General features: G+C 40.5%; 1 protein-coding gene across 1 annotated transcript; it reads left to right on the top strand.

Annotated features, from left to right (window-relative positions):
* Positions 1–413: 413 nt before the first annotated feature.
* On the top strand, positions 414–17399 carry LOC108888682 (glutamate decarboxylase 1). The gene is given in 18 exon segments (XM_018684776.2): positions 414–925; positions 1925–2019; positions 3753–3815; positions 5013–5168; positions 5604–5782; positions 5784–5847; positions 6011–6101; positions 8577–8689; positions 9743–9858; positions 9985–10064; positions 10148–10202; positions 10606–10722; positions 10845–10909; positions 12133–12211; positions 12331–12480; positions 12580–12687; positions 12996–13085; positions 13267–17399. Coding segments are annotated over 17 exon segments (1782 nt in total). The 5' UTR covers positions 414–925; positions 1925–1937; the 3' UTR covers positions 13441–17399.
* Positions 17400–18353: the final 954 nt, after the last annotated feature.

The following is an 18353-nucleotide window of genomic DNA, read 5'->3' as shown; positions in this document are numbered from 1 at the left end:
CTGCAGGAGCCATTCTTGGTTTCTCACTGCCACCTTGTGGATTTCAGTTTCTCGTCCTTTGACTGTGTCATGATGTCGTAGGTAACATCTTCACCATTCAGCACCGATCTGTCCGCGCGCAAAGTGGGAAATTAAAAATTGTTTGTGGCAGGTGAATAGTCTGGATTTACTGACGAGTAGCGCTGTGATCATCTGCGAGCATTTGTTATTGATCTCAGTTTATAATGCAGAGATGGCAAAATCATTCACGTGATTGACTGGAGTGTGGGAGAAATAAATAATTTAAAACAATTAAAGGAGTATTTAGGTTTATGATTGAGCCTCTTTCTTTCCTGCTGTCCCCTTGTTTTTTTCCACAAGAACAAAACCAGCGACCCCCCCCCCCCAACCACCACCACCCCCTCTTCAATCCCGATCCCTCCTCACGTAATGTGTTGCTCACAGCATCAAACTTCAAGTCTATGTTCGTGACCAGGATTCAAACCAGAGGCTATATAGATCCAGGAGACAATCAACACCCCCCCTCCCAAAAAAAAAAAAAAAAAAAAAAAAAAAGTCACACTTCAGGGGCGCCATTCAGTATCAAACCTGCAGACTGCCTGCAGACGGGGTCCGCTCCACAAATATGCAGCACCGGTGGAGGTGCCCCCCCCCCCCCGACTCATCCGTGCGCAATGATAATAAACAGACAAGGCTTGGTGTAAATGACAGCGAATCATACTTACTTCAACAAAGGCAAGGTCACCTTGATTCGGATCTGGTGGAGAACTGAAGCTCGGGTCTGTGTTTTTTTTCCTCCTGCTTGGAGTGTACCAAAGAGCGCAGCAGCCTCTCCTTCCTTCAGGACTTAATTTGGTGGTAAATTCACTTTGGTTTGTTTCCCTCCTTTGGACTGCACCTGTTCACCTGGATACACACAGTCACGGTAAGTGGCTTTATTTATCTGTGGACTCTTTAACAAGTCAAAACTGAATGAAGTCTTCCTCGTTGTCATTGGAGATGCTCTAACAGGTGTTTTATAAGGTTGGCCCCCTGTCAAAATAAGAGGTTCGAGACATTATTGGACCCTGCGGTTTTGTCTGGGAATTGAATGTGTGTAGAAACTGTTTGTGTTGTTTATCCCCACATCCAGCCTTCAATAGCCGGTTGGTGTTGTTTGTAGAGGGGGGATGCACGTCGTCTGTCTGTTTTCTGTGGGTGACTTTTACCTGCATGCATCACAGTCAACAATGCAAGAATCACCTTGGTTTAATATTTGTGGCAAGTTTGTGAAACCAAAGCGAGGACTGGTGACCACTGAGACCAAAATTCATCTGCTCTTTGTGGGCTTTTATTCGCTTTTATTGTGCATATGGCCTTACCTTCACATATTCAATATGTGTGCCAGTTTTGAGAATCTGATATCTCTGTTTTTCAGAGCCCTTAGCTAGAACAATTACTCACGTGCCATTTATTCTGAGGATGACAGACATGAGGCTCTCACGCGGCTGTTGACCATCATCATCCATCCTGAGCTGGATCAAGATATGATAGTGAAACGATGTGCTCCTGACAGTGGCTAGTAAACGGTTAAATTAGGTGCACGGAGGATTATTATTATTATTATTTTTTTTTTACATCAGTGAATAGTTGGGACTGAACTTGTCATCCACTATTTATTATAATTCATTTTTTAAATCCTGTGCTGACTAACTGAATCTCAACTTGTGAGGCAGATTGTGTCCTTGTCGTCTACAGGTCTGTGTTAAAGGCACATATTTCAAATACTGCACATTCCTGTGTTTTCTTTCTGTCTACGAGTGTCTTACTTTTCATCTGGGACAGTGAGAAGAGAGATTTGGGCGGGTGGGAGGATGGGAGGAGGGGTTAAATAATAATTTTAAAAAGTGACCAGGCTTTCTGATGTAAGGACTTTGGCACACAGGGTCTCGGGAGTGATGGCGGCGTCTGCACCCTCCTCCTCCTCCTCCGGCGGCGAACCGGATCCCAACTCGGCAAATTTACGACCACCGGGCTCAAGTAGGTCCATCACAGATAAAACGCTGTTTCACGCGTGCTATTTACTTTGTGGGCGATGCCATTAATCATTTCCATTCGAGGGGGAGAAGAAAAAAAATTATAATCCGCTTCCATTTGAGAAGGCTTTCTTCGCCACAAATCAACGCTGCATTTCAACCCCCCCCGCCCCCTGTACGGACCTCCCGGCGTCCGCGTGACAGATGAATGCTGCTGTCAAAAAACTGATGTGCTCTACAAACATTACACTGAAGGAAATTAGCCTGGAAAACAAGCCCGAGGCTGCACCACCGGAGCAGCAAAAAAAAGAGCAGCAAAAAAAAAAAAAGAAGAAAATTCTATTTATCCACAAAATTATTATTATTATTATTATTATTATTATTACTATTAAGGGTGGTGTGTTAACCAATTATATATTATATATATATATATATATATATAGATAGATATATTTTTATTTGGTTTGGGTAAGTGTGCTCTGGTAGAATAAAGTGCCTGCATGGAAAAATTAAAATTGCCCCTCAAGTGCCTTTTAATTCACCCACATTAAATTGCTCCTAATGGCACACTTAAGCACTGTAGCCCTCAAGAAAGGGCACTGTGGAGACCACAGAGCTTTCATTTCAGAGTCCTTTCATTGTCAGCTGCTAGCAAAAAATGAGAGAGAAAAACCTCATTCTCTCCTGATGAATAGAGGTCCAAAATCATGTTACAGGTGGGCATGTGTTCCTGACACAACAAATGCAGTTGTCAGTCAGTTTTACCCTTTAAAAACAAAATCTCACATTGTGTAAACATGACTCATTCTTCTCACCAATATTTGTATTATTGTATTTATTAGTGGGATGGCTTTGCTCTGTGAATTAATGTGTATCTGATGAGAAGCAGTGATTATATTATGTCAGGCCCATGCAGAAATAAGATGGTTTGCCTATAGCTACTCTATTAACAGCAGCTCTGTAAATGTATAATCTGGTGTGAATGCTGTTTGTCAGCACATCTGCTCTTTTTTCTTTTCTTTTCTTCCCATTATCTGTGGGTTTTTTTTTCGATTTTCTCCTTGTTGTCCATCTAATTTCCTCTGGCCAGAAAAAAAAATCATTGTGAGGACTGAGTTAAAGTGCCTCCAATGAGCTGAGCAGGGCAATGATTTATCTAATGATCCAAAGCAAGGGTTAAATTGGGATGTGGGAATGGGACTGCCCCTCCATCCACCTCCTCCACCTCCTCCTCCCACTCTTACCCTCCCACCCCCCCTCCTCCCCTAAATTGCTGCTTTTGAGGATTTCGTCTATGCATCCCCATCCAAGGTGCCCCATCCCCTCTCTGGCTGGAAGCCCTTGATAACGCAGTAATTCTCTATCTGTCACCGGGCAGCCGGCTCATGTCTACTGATGCTTGCATTTTCAACCAGCATCTTTTCACTCACTTAGATCTTTAGGCTGGCGTGGATCCCACACGGCTAATTAATTTTAAGTCCTTGCCTAGGTCATGAACCGTTACATGGAGTGGAAATAGGCTAATCCACATCCAGGGGCCCGGGGAGTGCTGCTAAATGTTAAAATAATCCCAAGACATCCGCACTGGCTATTTCCGTCTCATCATACGACATCGCTCCACCTCACACTTTCCATTTATTTCCAGCATTAATTTGTTCAAGATAAAATGTGCATTGGATTTTTTAAGGCTTCTGTAAGGCCCCTCTAATTATTTTTTTTCCCCAATAATAATTTCAGGCTATGATGCTTGGTGTGGAGTTGCTCATGGATGTACTAGAAAACTGGGAATGAAGATATGTGGTAAGTTCGCATTTTCCTTTATTTTGCGATAAAGTACACAAAAATATGAATTGTCAGGGAGAGATAACGATCACTGGTTTTGCAGAAGCGTGACTGCAGGCTGCATGGCCTGCATCATTTTACCCGAGGCTCAATGGAAAAACAACACGAATTTCTGGGCGAATGGGATTTTTAATGAAATGTCCTCCAAACAGGGATTAACCATTCAGATTATCCAGTATTATTTATCTGATTAAATTACCTCCCCCTCAAACATGAGCTTGGAAATTTAACCAAAATGGTGGGACAAAAAAAAAAAAAAAAAAAAAAGAGCATCATTTTACCTCTGAGTTGGACTTGATGAAATAGAAGAGGAGAATTATGCGAGATGGATTTTCCACTTTGAGTCTATTTCAGTCTCAAACAAGAGTAACCAAGGACGGACTGACATCCACCGTAATGGACAATGTCATGCATCAGTGCGCAGCAGAATTTTTTTTCTGGTATTTTTGACCGACACGTTCTGCTGGTTTCATTAAGGCCATTTAATTACCCAGGAAGTAAAGCTGCAAAAATACAATGAAAATAAAAATATAGATGCATTCGTTTTGGTCTAGTATCAGAGGGAAACAATGTGGGTTTTTGTATCTTGAAAGTCGCTTGTTGCACATTTTTCAGGGCAGATTTCTGTAAGATTGACTTGTGGTCTGAATTCTCTCCAGCAGGCTTTATAGATAAATGCGCATCTGTTATCACCTCGGCCCACTCAAATGTGTCTTTGGGCTGTATTGTTATCTGACTTCTTGAGATGTTTCCTGCCCACTGAACTGTCAGGAGGAGCTTTAATAAGAATTTACAGCTGATGACAGCTATTTGTTTTTGCTGGGCTGGAGTTTGGTGCTGATGTCACCGGGCACAACCTCCCACAGGGACCCCCCACCCCCAACCACCCGCCCATAAATAGGACTCCCAGTGCAGGATGGGACCCTTTCTCTCTCCCACTCTCTCTCTCACACACACACATACATACACAAAAAAGAAAGTACAGTGTAGATCCCCGGAGGGGAAAAGGGAGGGAGAGATAGGAGATAAAAGTCAGAAATGGGAGAGGAGAACTATTAGTGGGCCTGGTACAGTGAAGAAGGGAAAAAAAAGCTCTCAACATGTATGGGAAGTGTAACCATCCTCCGGACTCCTCTTCTTCTTGTAATCGTTTAGGATTTTTGCAGAAGAATAACAGCCTGGAGGAGAGGAGCAGGATTGTGAGTTCCTTCAAGGAGCGCGCAGCCAAGAACCTGCTGTCCTGCGATAACATCGGCGGAGATGCGCGTTTCAGACGCACGGAGACGGATTTCTCCAACCTGTTCGCCAGAGGTAAGCTTTAGGGAGAAGGCTGCTGATGAATAATATTTTACGCTCAACATTCAACATTATGTATTTCATACAAAAATGTAGAATAAAAATCCAAGGAATCCAAAAATATGTGGAAATTAAAAAACTAAACACGCAACTTATCCAAAATAATTCTGTAGATGGTTATAATGAAATATATTCTTTTCAAACTATCTTTATTAGATTTAGACGTGCATGGGTATTCATTCCTTAATGCTTAAAAAAAAAAAACAGTTGAAGGATTTTCACAAAATAAATAAGTAGCCTACTTATCAGCCTACTGAGAAACCCTGATGTCACCACAGAATTTAACAGTAACTTGTGAAAAAGACTTGTAAAAATTTCCAGTATGAAAGGAATCTTTAGATTAAGGTTGACCAGAAGAGACACAGACAAACACTGATTTTATTTTCGTAGATCTGTTGCCTGCCAAAAATGGGGAGGAACAGACCATACAGTTCTTGCTGGAGGTCGTGGAAATCCTCACCAACTACATCCGAAAGACCTTTGACAGATCCACCAAGGTCCTGGACTTCCACCACCCCCACCAGCTGCTGGAGGGCATGGAGGGCTTCAACCTGGAGCTCTCTGATCAGCCCTGAGTCTCTGGAGCAGATCCTGGTGGACTGCAGGGACACCCTGAAATATGGAGTGAGGACAGGTAAGGGGCCTGAAGGCGCAGCATGGCCTTCCACAATCAATAACTCTCATTATCTTACACGCCAGTGTAATGATTACGGATAAGGCTTTTCTCTCTCACATTCTCAAATGATGAATTGTTTTCTGGGGATTATGTTGCTTTGTTGTCTCTTTATCAATGGCAGGTCACCCCAGGTTCTTCAACCAGCTGTCCACTGGATTAGACATCGTTGGGTTGGCAGGAGAGTGGCTTACCTCTACAGCCAACACTAACATGTGAGTGATACAGTGTCTCTGAATACAGCCTTGCAGATAATAACTGAGATGTAAGTGATTAAAAATTAGATCCAGATTGAAGGTCATTAGGGTCATTTCATTTTACTTTTTAAAAGCTTATTTGAACTCATTGTTTTTCAGTGGTCCATGTAGAGAGGAGGCTCTCAGTTAGAGGCACTCTTAAAGTGAAACACAGTAATTACTGTCTGTGGCTGAAGAATGCCCTGCATGCTCCAATAGACTGTCAATCAGCCAAGAAAAGAAAAAGCACAAAAGAAGACATTTGTACAGCTTCTCCCCCGCAGTATTGTCCATGTTGGCCTGCTGCACAGGCTGTAGTCACATAATTCAGCCTTGCAGGCGAACTAAATTGCATATTGATTGCCATTCACAGTTTACATGGTGTCTTTGTTTCATGTAATGCTAGTTCCTGTGACATAACAATGCCAGGAGGGAGAAAAAAGCAACCATCACTGGGACTCAGCAAACACTCTCATGTCCATTGATGTACTGTACATTTATACCATAGTGCAGACAAGTACAGACAAGACAAGCCCTGCAGTACATCATGTCTTTCTGAAGCTTATGATGCTGAGTGTTTGTGAATACTGTTTTAGAGAGGTGTAGTTCAGAAGTGTTTGTAATATAGTGTCCCTTATTGTATGTAAATGGTGGCTGAAGGAAACATGTTGCAGGGCTGCTGTAGAGATGGCAACACAGATGAACATATTGCCTTGCTTGTAAATCTTTGTGCAAATGATGCAAAAAGGCTTTATCCCACACACACCACTCTCTTTATTAAGGGGTTATAAGTTGTATCTAATGACTTTATTAATGGTTAATAAACAATTTACTGATGCTTTAAAGATCAGCTATAAGCCATCATAATAACAAATTTTATGTTATCAAGTTGTGAAAAATGCTTCTAATTATGACTTCTAATTATGACCACTTACCCTCTGGAAAAACATGCAGAGGATCTGGGCCAAATTTGATTTAGAGCTTGATTTAAGAGCTCATTAATGACATTTATAACAGCTTTATTAACAAATAGAGATGATTAACACCAACAAAATGCTTTTTTAACAGCCCCCTGACCCCACATTTCCTCATGAATGGTTCATAACTGACCTATGAAGCATTAGTAAATCATTTTCTAACCATTAACACAATTTGTAAAACCTCCACCAAGGAAGACTCAGGTTTCCTACCAGCTTAAACCTTTATTACAAGCCTCTATTGCTAATCTTAAACCTACAGTAACAGTCCTCTTTTCTTCCTTCTTGGTGGTTCAACCATCAGTCTGTGTTCTGCAGGCTTCCATCTACAAGGAGTTAGTTTGTGTGTTATTGGCAACATCACAGCGGATGACTTGAACCAGAGGGTGGAGGTTGCTTACATACTTGTAATTTACCTTTATTAATTACCCCATCAGCCCTAATTACCCCTGGCAGATATTGACTGACACTAATAGACTGACAGACACATCCAGGGCTTACATAATCAGAATGAGTGAGCGATGTCTGCACGAATGAATGAGGCCAAATTACTGTGCGACATCTGCGAAGTGGCATCTGACTCTGTTTATTCTTTCCCCTTGATATTACAACTGCGTGTTTATGTATAATATATGCTGAAGATGCTGTGGGGCACAATGCGACATTCTGCAATGTTCCACTGATTCATTTACTCTCTTTGCATGAATAGACAGATACTTATGTAATTAGAGGAATACTGGTCAGGAGAAGATGGATGAGCCTGTCTGTGCTGTAATTCCAAATCGACTCTTCTCTGAGGCAGAGGGAACTTTAATGTACTTTGATGATACAGAAAAAAATTATATCCTGTACTTTAAGAGGATAAAAAACAGCCCTGCAATGAGAATATTTGTGACTGTAACAGCAGGTCTCTCTTACTCTTTCTGCAATGTTTCCAATGGAGATTAATCCAATTAAAGGTACATTGTTTTCAGTATTCTCATCAGGCTAAACATCACATTTCTCACTAATTCTCTAGAAAAACATGCTCCTGGTCAATGAGCCTGCTGTATCAAAGACTGTGTAGCATTTTCTGTGTCATTTCCCTGCAGCCAAAGGCAATTTCTAATGCAACAAGATGATGTTGTCACTGAAGTGTGACTGTGTACAGAAGGCTGTATCTGTTCCATTCATATAGAGATAGCAGCATGCTCGGTAACCATGCTGTAAAATTAGAGTATACAAATGCCTGTTGTTAAATAGCAGTGTGTTTCATATTGATCCCACCAGTCTCTCCTGCAGTCTTTAGGTGAAATTGACGTTAACTTGTATTGAGCAGTATCAATCATATACCATCATTCAATTAACACACAACAAAACATAAATATGAGGTAAGGATTAGACTGTATGAATTAGTGATGAAAGAGGGGTTTACTTGGCTTTCATTACATAGTCAAATGTGAGAGTGTTATCATTATTGTAATTTGGTTTGTTCCAGGTTTACCTATGAGATCGCCCCTGTCTTTGTACTCATGGAGCAGCTCACACTGAAAAAGATGAGAGAGATCATTGGCTGGCCTGATGGAGAGGGTGATGGAATATTTTCTCCAGGTAAGAGCCAAACCAGAGATCAAAGTGCATAAGCATTAGCATCAAAATATGATAAAGCATATATTATGCAAAATGGCCTTCAGAATAGTAAATCATTGCATTGTAATTATGGATGCATTGACATTTACATCACTTTAATGCTGCTATTATATATGCTCTTATATATGGCTCGGTAGCTTCCTCTATAGTGATAATCATTATTTATTTCTCTATAACATTTAGCATTGATAATCTAAAACTGCAAAGTAACAAATAACTAGACCTGTAAAATAAATGCAGGGAAAAGCACAATTTTTCAGACCCTTCACTTTTTCCATATTTTGTAATATTTCAGCTAAAATTAAAAATTAAAAATCCCTCACCAGTCTACAATTGGTACCCCATAATGACAAAGTGAAAACAGAATTTTAGAAATTGTTTTTTTATGAATTTATTAAAAATGGAAATACCACATTAACATAAGTATTCAGACCCGTTGCTGTGACACTTGAAATTTAGCTCAGGTTCCTCCCATCTCTCCGGATCATCTTTGAGACGTTTCCACACCTTGATTGGAGTCCACCACCTGTGGTTAATTCAGCTGATTGGACATGATTTGAAAAGGCACACACCTGTCTAATATAATGTCTCTCATATCAGAGCAAAAACCAAGCCATGAGGTTGAAGGAATTTCCTGCAGAGTTCAGAGACATGATTGTGTCAAGATCTGGGGAAGACTACAAAACTTTCTGTTGCTTTGAAAGTTCCCAAGAGCACAGTGGTCTTCATAATTCTTAAGTAGAAGACATTTGGAACAACTAGAGCTGTTCTTAGAGCTCACTGCCCGGTCTTTCTCGGTGGAGAAGGGCCTTGGTAAGAGAGGTGACCGAGAACCTGATGATCACTCTCACTGAGTGCCAGAAATCCTGTGTAGAGATAGGAGAAACCTCCAAATTGATTAATCTCGTTTTTGAAATTAATTTAGCATGAGGCTGCAACGTGACAAAATGTGAACAAAGTGAGGGGGTCTGAATATTTTCTGTGCAGTGTGGTTACTTTCCACTGTTTCTGCAGGAGGAGCAATCTCCAACATGTACAGTGTGATGATTGCCAGATACAAGTTCTTCCCTGAAGTTAAGACCAAAGGCATGGCAGCTGCACCCAGACTGGTCCTCTTCACCTCAGAGCATGTTAGTCCTAGACTGTCTCCATATTACTGGTCATTGTTATCTTACCATTTCAGTACAGTTATCAGCATCTTAAGTGAATCTGTAATTTCATTCTACATTGTGACTGATCATCATCTGTTCTTCCAGAGCCACTATTCCATCAAGAAAGCCAGTGCAGCTCTGGGCTTTGGAACAGAAAACCTGATCCTCTTGAACACAGATGAGAGGTTTGCTTTTATACCTAACCTACATGCTCTCAGCCTGGCAAAAGGTCAAATATCTGGATGTCTTCTTACTGTCTCTTTTCCAGAGGGAGAGTCATTCCTGCTGATTTGGAAGCCAAAGTAATAGAGGCCAAGCAAAAGGTGAATGTCAGCAACAGAGACCTCATCTACAGTAACGTATTTATTTGCCTGTCTCATACTATGAGAAACACTCATTCGAGCAGGAAAACATTTCAGTGTGCCAGAGCAGTGAAGTTATTTCAATAAGCTTACTGCCTCCTGCTCTCATGTGATGCTGCCCTGGTCTAAAGTACCTCTCCTGGAAGTAATTCTTCAAAGGCAATGTGATGTGCAGACTGGGAGAAATTGGAAAGCAATTATGCCTCAACAGTAGGCACAGACAGGAGGAGTGCATTATTTGGGAAAATGTGTTTTAGCCCATCTCTTTGATGTCAACAATCACTGGGAGAGAAACAGCATAACTTGAATTCAGCCCAGAATCGTAGCCAATGTCTCTTTTCTTTCCGATGCTTTTGGTTTGCAGGGGTACGTTCCGATGTTTGTGAATGCCACCGCTGGCACCACTGTCTACGGAGCCTTTGACCCCATCAATGAAATCGCAGACATCTGTGAAAAGTACAACATTTGGCTCCACGTGGATGTAAGAGAAAATCAGTGCAAGAAAATAACAACCATTGTAGATATCAGCCCCCTGTTAAGCCTGTGTCATTAGCGTTTTTTTTACTTAATAAACCCTCACTGTAATAAATGTGTTGTGTGCAGGGTGCCTGGGGAGGAGGTTTGCTGATGTCCAGGAAACACAGACACAAGCTGAATGGAGTGGAGAGGTAAAAGAACACAACACAAACATATTAATGATGATGAATGTAGTAAGTATTGTCTTGTCTTTATAAGCAAACTGCTGATTTTGCACACCAAGTTCAGTTTACTTGTCACAGACAATAATACTTCTCAGCCTGTAGAAGTGGTTGTATGATGTGTTCTGTGGCACTGGAGGAGCTTTGTAAAGTCTGACATTTACCAGGTATTTTGTGGCATTTATCAATAGATGCCATTTGAATTACACTATGGGACATGTGTAATCCCTTGGTTCGGGGGCTTCGACCATGAGGAGAGCTGGATACAGTGTTGCTGCTCTGCTGCCAATTTGTCTCTAGTGGTATTGCAATAAACAAATCTCCTGTGGCCCAAAAAGCTTTTCCTCCATAGACCACAACATAAGTAAAACTGTTGTAAGGACACCTCCAACTATAAATATGGTCAATTATTATTCTTTCTACATTTTTTTTTCCTTAAATTCATGAAGGTTTCATATTTGTAAAAGTACCTCAGAATGTGGAAAAGCTATTTTTATGTGTTGTCATCCCAAAGTAAAGTCCATGGGCTGAGCTAGAACACATGGGCAGGGCCAGAAACGCTTCAGTGCATGAGGTCCAGCTATCCAGGTCTTATAATGGGCTTGATCTATACTGCAAAATAACAGTGAAGATATCTATCCTGTTGATTAGATCTTGATTTTTAATTTCCATGCCTTTTTAATCAAATGTATTTTGTGGAATTTCATTCTTGTTTTTTGAAAGCAAACAGTAGAGGGATGAAAGGAAATGAAGGGAGAGAGAGATCGGGAATGACATGCAACAAAGGTCCCCTGCAGCTTGTGGTTGACACCTTAACCCCTTGGCCACCAGGGTGTCCCCAAATCCCTCATCTTCATGAAAGAGAAATACAGATTTTTCTGGAAAGCCCCTTTAAAATCTCGTCCAAAAACGTACAATCTCAAATCTGTAGTCAGCTCACATCAGCACAGATATTTCAAACCATGCCTTTCAAAGGACTCATACATGGATATTGGAATGAAAATTGAAAATGCTGATGTATTTCTCAGATTACCACTTCTGTTCCCAGGCTTGATACACAGACATTCTCTCTCTCTCTCTCTCTCTCTCTCTCTCTCTCTCTCTCTCTCTCTCTCTCTCTCTCTCTCTCACACACACACACACACACACACACACTCACAGAGCTGTGTTTACTGTTTCAATATCTGTGCCAGGGCCAACTCAGTCACCTGGAACCCCCATAAGATGATGGGAGTGCCACTGCAGTGCTCTGCTATTCTGGTCAGAGAGAGGGTGAGAGTGTTTTTCACTTACCTGCTGCACACTGTGCCACTGCACAAATGCATGCACACACAAACCATTTTCTGCTTTACCGTCCCGTTTATCTCTCATCCCAATTGTCTCTGTCGCAGGGATTACTACAAGGCTGCAACTCCATGTGTGCCGGCTACCTCTTCCAGCCAGATAAACAGTACGATGTTACATATGACACAGGCGACAAGGCCATTCAGTGTGGACGGCACGTTGATATCTTTAAGTTCTGGCTTATGTGGAAGGCAAAGGTGTGCATAGAGCATGTGACTCAGTCCTAGTAATGCTGCCATATGTTGAATGTGATGGTAACAACTCCATATATTCTTGTTTTTCAATCTACCTAAAAGGGAACAATAGGATTTGAGCAGCATATTGACAAGTGCCTGGATCTGTCAGCATATCTCTACAATAAGATAAAAAACAGAGAGGGATACGAGATGGTGTTTAACGGAGAGGTGAGACCATTATTTCTAATTGACACACAAATATTCACCGCACTGAGCTATCAGATAAATACAAATCTGAATTCACTGGATACTGAGGATGATCTGCTGGAACAACAGAGGAAAACTGTCTTAACTACCTGAACAACACCTGCTTTTTCTTTAGTGATGAATGGTTACAACGGTATGTTTAATATCTTAACTTGGTTTTAGGATTGAATGGGTCATTTTGCATCGCTGACATGTTGACAAGAAAAGCTGAAATTACAGAAGACACTTTCTTTATTGGCGCTCATTACAAATGTTGTTCCTCTTATCAGCCGCAGCACACCAATGTCTGCTTCTGGTACATTCCACCGAGCCTGCGAGGTTTGCCTGATAGTGAAGAGAGATGGGAGAGGTTGCACAAGGTAATGACTCATCAATCTGCTTTTCAAGCTTCATTTCTACTTCCTCTGCCTTCTCAGACTGATTTATAGCATGAGCTTAGATTGAAGGGGATTTGTATAGTAAGATAAAGCACAATTGTTTGTTTGCTTATGCATGGTGTTTTGCAGCATTTGCATGGTAACACTGTGTTTTCCACAACAGGTGGCCCCAAAGATCAAAGCCATGATGATGGAGTCTGGGACTACAATGGTGGGTTACCAGCCTCAAGGAGACAAGGTCAACTTTTTCCGCATGGTCATCTCCAACCCTGCTGCTACCAGGTCAGACATTGACTTCCTGACTGAGGAGATCGAGCGACTGGGGCATGACTTGTAAGAGCCACACCTGTATTGTAAATCCACCACTCCCCCACCCCCCGAAACATTTATCTTTTCTGACTCTGGAGAGCCTTGAGCTTGGCTTCATGTCCCTTTTGTCTCATACAGACATTGAGAATTTTGCTTACAGGTCTTTTCTGGCAATGCACAACATAATAATATGCCCCGTGTGTCTCTTCTCTGTCTCTTCTGTCTTTAGCAGCAATGATGTATGTGTAAAACATTTGCACAGCAGGTTATCTGAGTTAAAAGGACGTAAGTCAAAGCTTGAGAGAATCACATTAGCACACTGGTATTCTTGCTAAGTCATATGTTAAATGTGGAACAAACATATATATAATGTCAGTGTGATGATGACGTTAACACAGGTTTGTTTGCACATAAATATCAAAGAGCAAGAATACCTGAGTATGTGGACGATTCTGTCATAGCAGCTATAAAAGTCATTTTACTGTTGTACTATATGAAGATCAGCATTAAAAACAGAATGAGATCAAAATATTTTTTCACAAGTAACAGAGCACAATGTAGGGAACCGTACAGCATCAACATAAATAGTATTAATGTAAAATATATACAGTATATGATGTTCTGACTGTTGGTGCTCCATGTCGTCTTATGTAATTATCAAGCCAGATGCACCGCCATATTGTACCCTAGCTGTTACTTCCCTTTGATATTGCGTAAGTGGGAACATATAACACAGTCATCGTAACAGGTTCTGTACTTGAGTGCTGTGTTTTTAGAGATTTTTGTGTAGATTGTGTATAGTATTGTTACATTGCCTTTGTGCCAAATGTGTCGAAGTTTTACAGTGAGAAAAATTCTATGTGTAAATCAACCATACGGTATAGTATGTAATAGAATAATCACTTTATTTATATTGAGAGATTATAATTGTGAATGGGTTATCTGCTATTCTGTCCCATTTGTAATGTATCCTCCTTCATATTTTGGAACCCTGCTGTATTATATCACAATGTTTTTAATAACATTGGAAGTCTTTTAGTGTATTTGTGAACCAAAGAAGGGTTCAGTTGCATTTATGAACATGTACATGGCCCTCATTCTCCCTTATGGATGAATTCAGAGGTTTATATAAGAATACTTAACGTACCGCCCTTAACTTTAGTGCAATCTATGTTGTGTAACTGTGCAATGTCATTGTGATTCACTGACTGAATGTTGTCCAGACACTTGACTAGATGTGGGAGGCTTGACTGGCAGTGCCGCTGCTACTGCTGGTGCTTTAAGAATAAAAAGCACAATGCTAAACCATGATCATGGGGCAGCATATATTCTAGGGACATATGATTGTCTGTATTATAATGTGTTTAGTGGAGTAAAACTATAATATGCAAAATTTAGTTTTGTCTTAACATGCTCACTCTAGGCACACGTTTATGTTGAGAAAAACAATGTGAGAAACTGGGATTATTTAGTATCAAGAATTTTGCTTGAACAATGAAATGCACAGTGTTTGCTACTGTAATAAGATTTATTGAAGAATTGTACATTCCTGAATTAGCGGGATGAAATGTCCCTTGTCCAACTCAATGTAGGCACTTTAACTTCTCGCCATCATTTGCAGAGTATTACTGTTGTAACCACAGCGCTAATAAAGACATGAGCTGTAGAACATCTGTGGGCACAATTTTTGCAGTTTGTGAAAAAGGAACTTTACAAATAAATGTGTAGGGTGAAAAACACTGATGTCAGAGCATCTTGGAGAAGATAATCTTAACCTTTGCTTTTAGCAGACACTGCCATTACTTCTTCCTTGTTTTTGTTTTTGAATGGTTGTACTCTGAAAAGTACTGTCAACACCAATCACATAATGAATCACAATGTATTTGAACATGTTTTACAGGTGGAGTCTCAGAGACTGGTTTCTGAAATCATGTTTATAAGCAGTTCTCACAGAATTAAGAAGGTTATGAAGTATCAAGGTCATAAAAACAATGTTAAGAATGTTTTTTCTGAGCAGATAAAGAGAGCCTGCAGTCTCTCATTATTCATCAGTCACTGTCAAAGACAGGTTGAATCCATCAAAGTGGTGACAGTTAACAAATGAGAAGACTTTCTCTGTACTGGTATCCAACCTTTACACAAATATATGCAAAATAGATTCAATATATGGAGAAAAATTTACAGTGCAGTAAAATAATTAATTGACATGGTCTGTATAAAATCTTGCAGTAAAGGGTAATTTTGGAGAAAAGTGCATGTTTTCCATTTAGATTTGTCTTTTTTTTTTCATACTTTCTTTCAATCCACCTGGCTGTCACCAACCATTGGTCAGATTAATCACCCTGGGGGGAATTTTTATTGGCTGATCATCTCACAGCTGAGATTTCACGAGAGCCCTCCCGCCAATTCCTTCGCTCCTCTCATTACTCACACTTTTAAGATATTTATCATAAAATGCATTAGACTGTGCTCGCTTAACGTTTTTTTTTCCCAGAGGAGGCTATTTCAAGGCTCTGCCTGGCTGCGTTTTATTTCGACACAGTCATAGAGCGACTGGCTGTTTCAGTGTCTCTCCTCCCATCCTCCACAGGGCAGACGCTGTTTCTTTGTTTCATGGTTGAGTGCAGCAATCATTACAGACTCTGTGTCACTGGCTGCTTTGTAAAGTTGCGGGGAACAGAGGATTAAAGGAATAACCACTTATAATGGGGTAATAGAAATGAAATCCTTTGACTTCTAGCCACATCTAAAAGGAGAGTGTTTTTTTGTTGTTGTTGTCACTGAATCACTGAAGGTTAAACGTGCGAAAGCGTAATGACACGGCTAATTTGGAGGCAGGTGTTGGAGAATTTTATAATGATTAAATGCAAATGAAATCAAGCCTTCAGCTCCTGTAGTTTGTCACAGTCTAGTAACTCTGGACATGAATGAATGGCCACCCAAAGTTCATATAATTATCAGTCGGCCTATTCAGAATGATGCAACATTGTTCCATCAAATTATTTATATTTACTATATAATGGTAAATTAAGTATGGGAATAGCAGCCTTTTGGCCAATTTAGGCTGTAAATCTATACTTAATAGTATTTCATCAATAATCAGTGTCACCATCAATTTTACTTCAGGGCATAAAGAGGGGATCAGGTCAGTGAAATGATAAGGAGCTGGAGCAGCTCTGTTTTTGCAGTAGCCTCTGTCTCTGGAGGGTGGGTGGGCTGGCTCTGAACACCAGACTGTGAAACACTTATTGTCTGTCTCTAGCACTAGTCTGTTCACCCTCCATTTCACACCTGGCACACACACACACACACACACACACACAAAGGATTCAGCACTCATTATAATGCTGCAAATGAAACAAAGAGAGTCAAATTTGTTGGGCTAAGTGCACTCTTGTGTTGATTTCATTTTCCATGATGGGCACTTTTTTCGTGAGTATTTTGACGCTGAAGCAAAGTTTCCTCTTACACACAATAGGTCACTTATCCATCTTTCCTTTCTTAATTGTGTTACTCCTCTCTCCTATGTATCTATGTTTCTTGTCAGTGGTTTCCTGATGTGCCAAATATATCTCCCGCCCCTGGGAATCACTGCCACATTAGCTTCCTGATAGATTCTGACATTCCCATTGTGTGAGGCAAGTCTAATGAAATGATGATGATGATATTGACTGCAGGCTGCTTGCCAGCCCCCACCCCCCCTCTCTTCTCCACACACTGTTCATGCACATGTGCAGCTATGGCAACAATTTAGCCTGAAAACAATTCTCTCTTTTTTAATGTTTTACTTCTGATTTACCTAACAAACCACAGTTTAACACTGGTAACATTTCTGCTTTTATGTTTGTTCAATTTAAAGATTATTAATCCTGTGTCCTTGTGTTTTAAAATGTGTGTATTTGCCTCCACAATCTGTTCATTTTGTTCTCAAATTAAAGCTGAACAACAAGTGTGGTTGACATTAAAAAACAGTGATAACAGAATCAATTGTAACACCTTAAAGCCTCTGACTTCTAAAGTAATTATAATGGGTTACACTTATCTAAATAGCCTCCTCTTATTGACTGCGTGTCCATGGCTTGATTAATCTTGGCAGAAAGTACATTTCAAGCAGGAGATTAATAGTCCAGAGACTGTAACTTGCCTGTCTTCATGGCTGGGGAGTGTAAACCTAATGTGGCGCTTGTTAAAGTTGAAAGGCTGCTGGTAAATGACTCTGTTGGAGATTTTCTAAAGGAATAAGCATGATCCCAGGAGCAATTACACTGCAGCTAAACAAGTATCTGTGGGTTGATCGCTATCATGTATGCTAAGTGAATAAAACAACCCCTGGCACATGACTAGATTATAGCACACAATATAATCTAGTGCTCAAAAGCCTTCAAGTGCAGTGTGCTGTTTTTTGCTGTGTGACTAACACTGAGCCATTTTTTTCTGCCCTGAGTAAGAACTATAGGTCAGGTCAAGACAGGACAGGAAACATGTGTCTAATGTAGCTGAAATTAAAATGATAAACAACAACAATAATGACGTGATAACTACTTGTATTGGTGTTTGGCTCTGCTGCTCTGTCATCTTAACATGGGCTTTTCTAATTCACTTAGCATTTTATCTCTGCCTCCCAGCACAACAGAGTACATGATGTCAGCACAGAGCAAGTATTTATTAGACAACCCTTTCATTCTGCAAAAAAAAGACCTCTCACAGGCGTACAACATTAAGCAACTAACTCTGACAGTAACAGTTTATGATGTCTGTAGCTGCAGCTTTGCTTACTGTGTAGATATATATGTGTGGATGCGGAGGGGATTGATATTTATCATATTATCGACATTCTAATTTCTGCCTACTTCTTTGTTAATGTCTTCCTCACCTCCTCAGACTTGGTATCTGTGGTACAAATGCCTGAATGAGAGTACAGTGCACTTCTTTGCAGCTTTA

The sequence above is a fragment of the Lates calcarifer genome, linkage group LG1 (assembly GCF_001640805.2).
Source record: "Lates calcarifer isolate ASB-BC8 linkage group LG1, TLL_Latcal_v3, whole genome shotgun sequence".
NCBI classification, from domain to species: Eukaryota; Metazoa; Chordata; class Actinopteri; family Centropomidae; genus Lates; species Lates calcarifer.
Note: the sequence above shows the minus strand (reverse complement) of the source record. Positions and strands in the feature narration are given on the sequence as shown.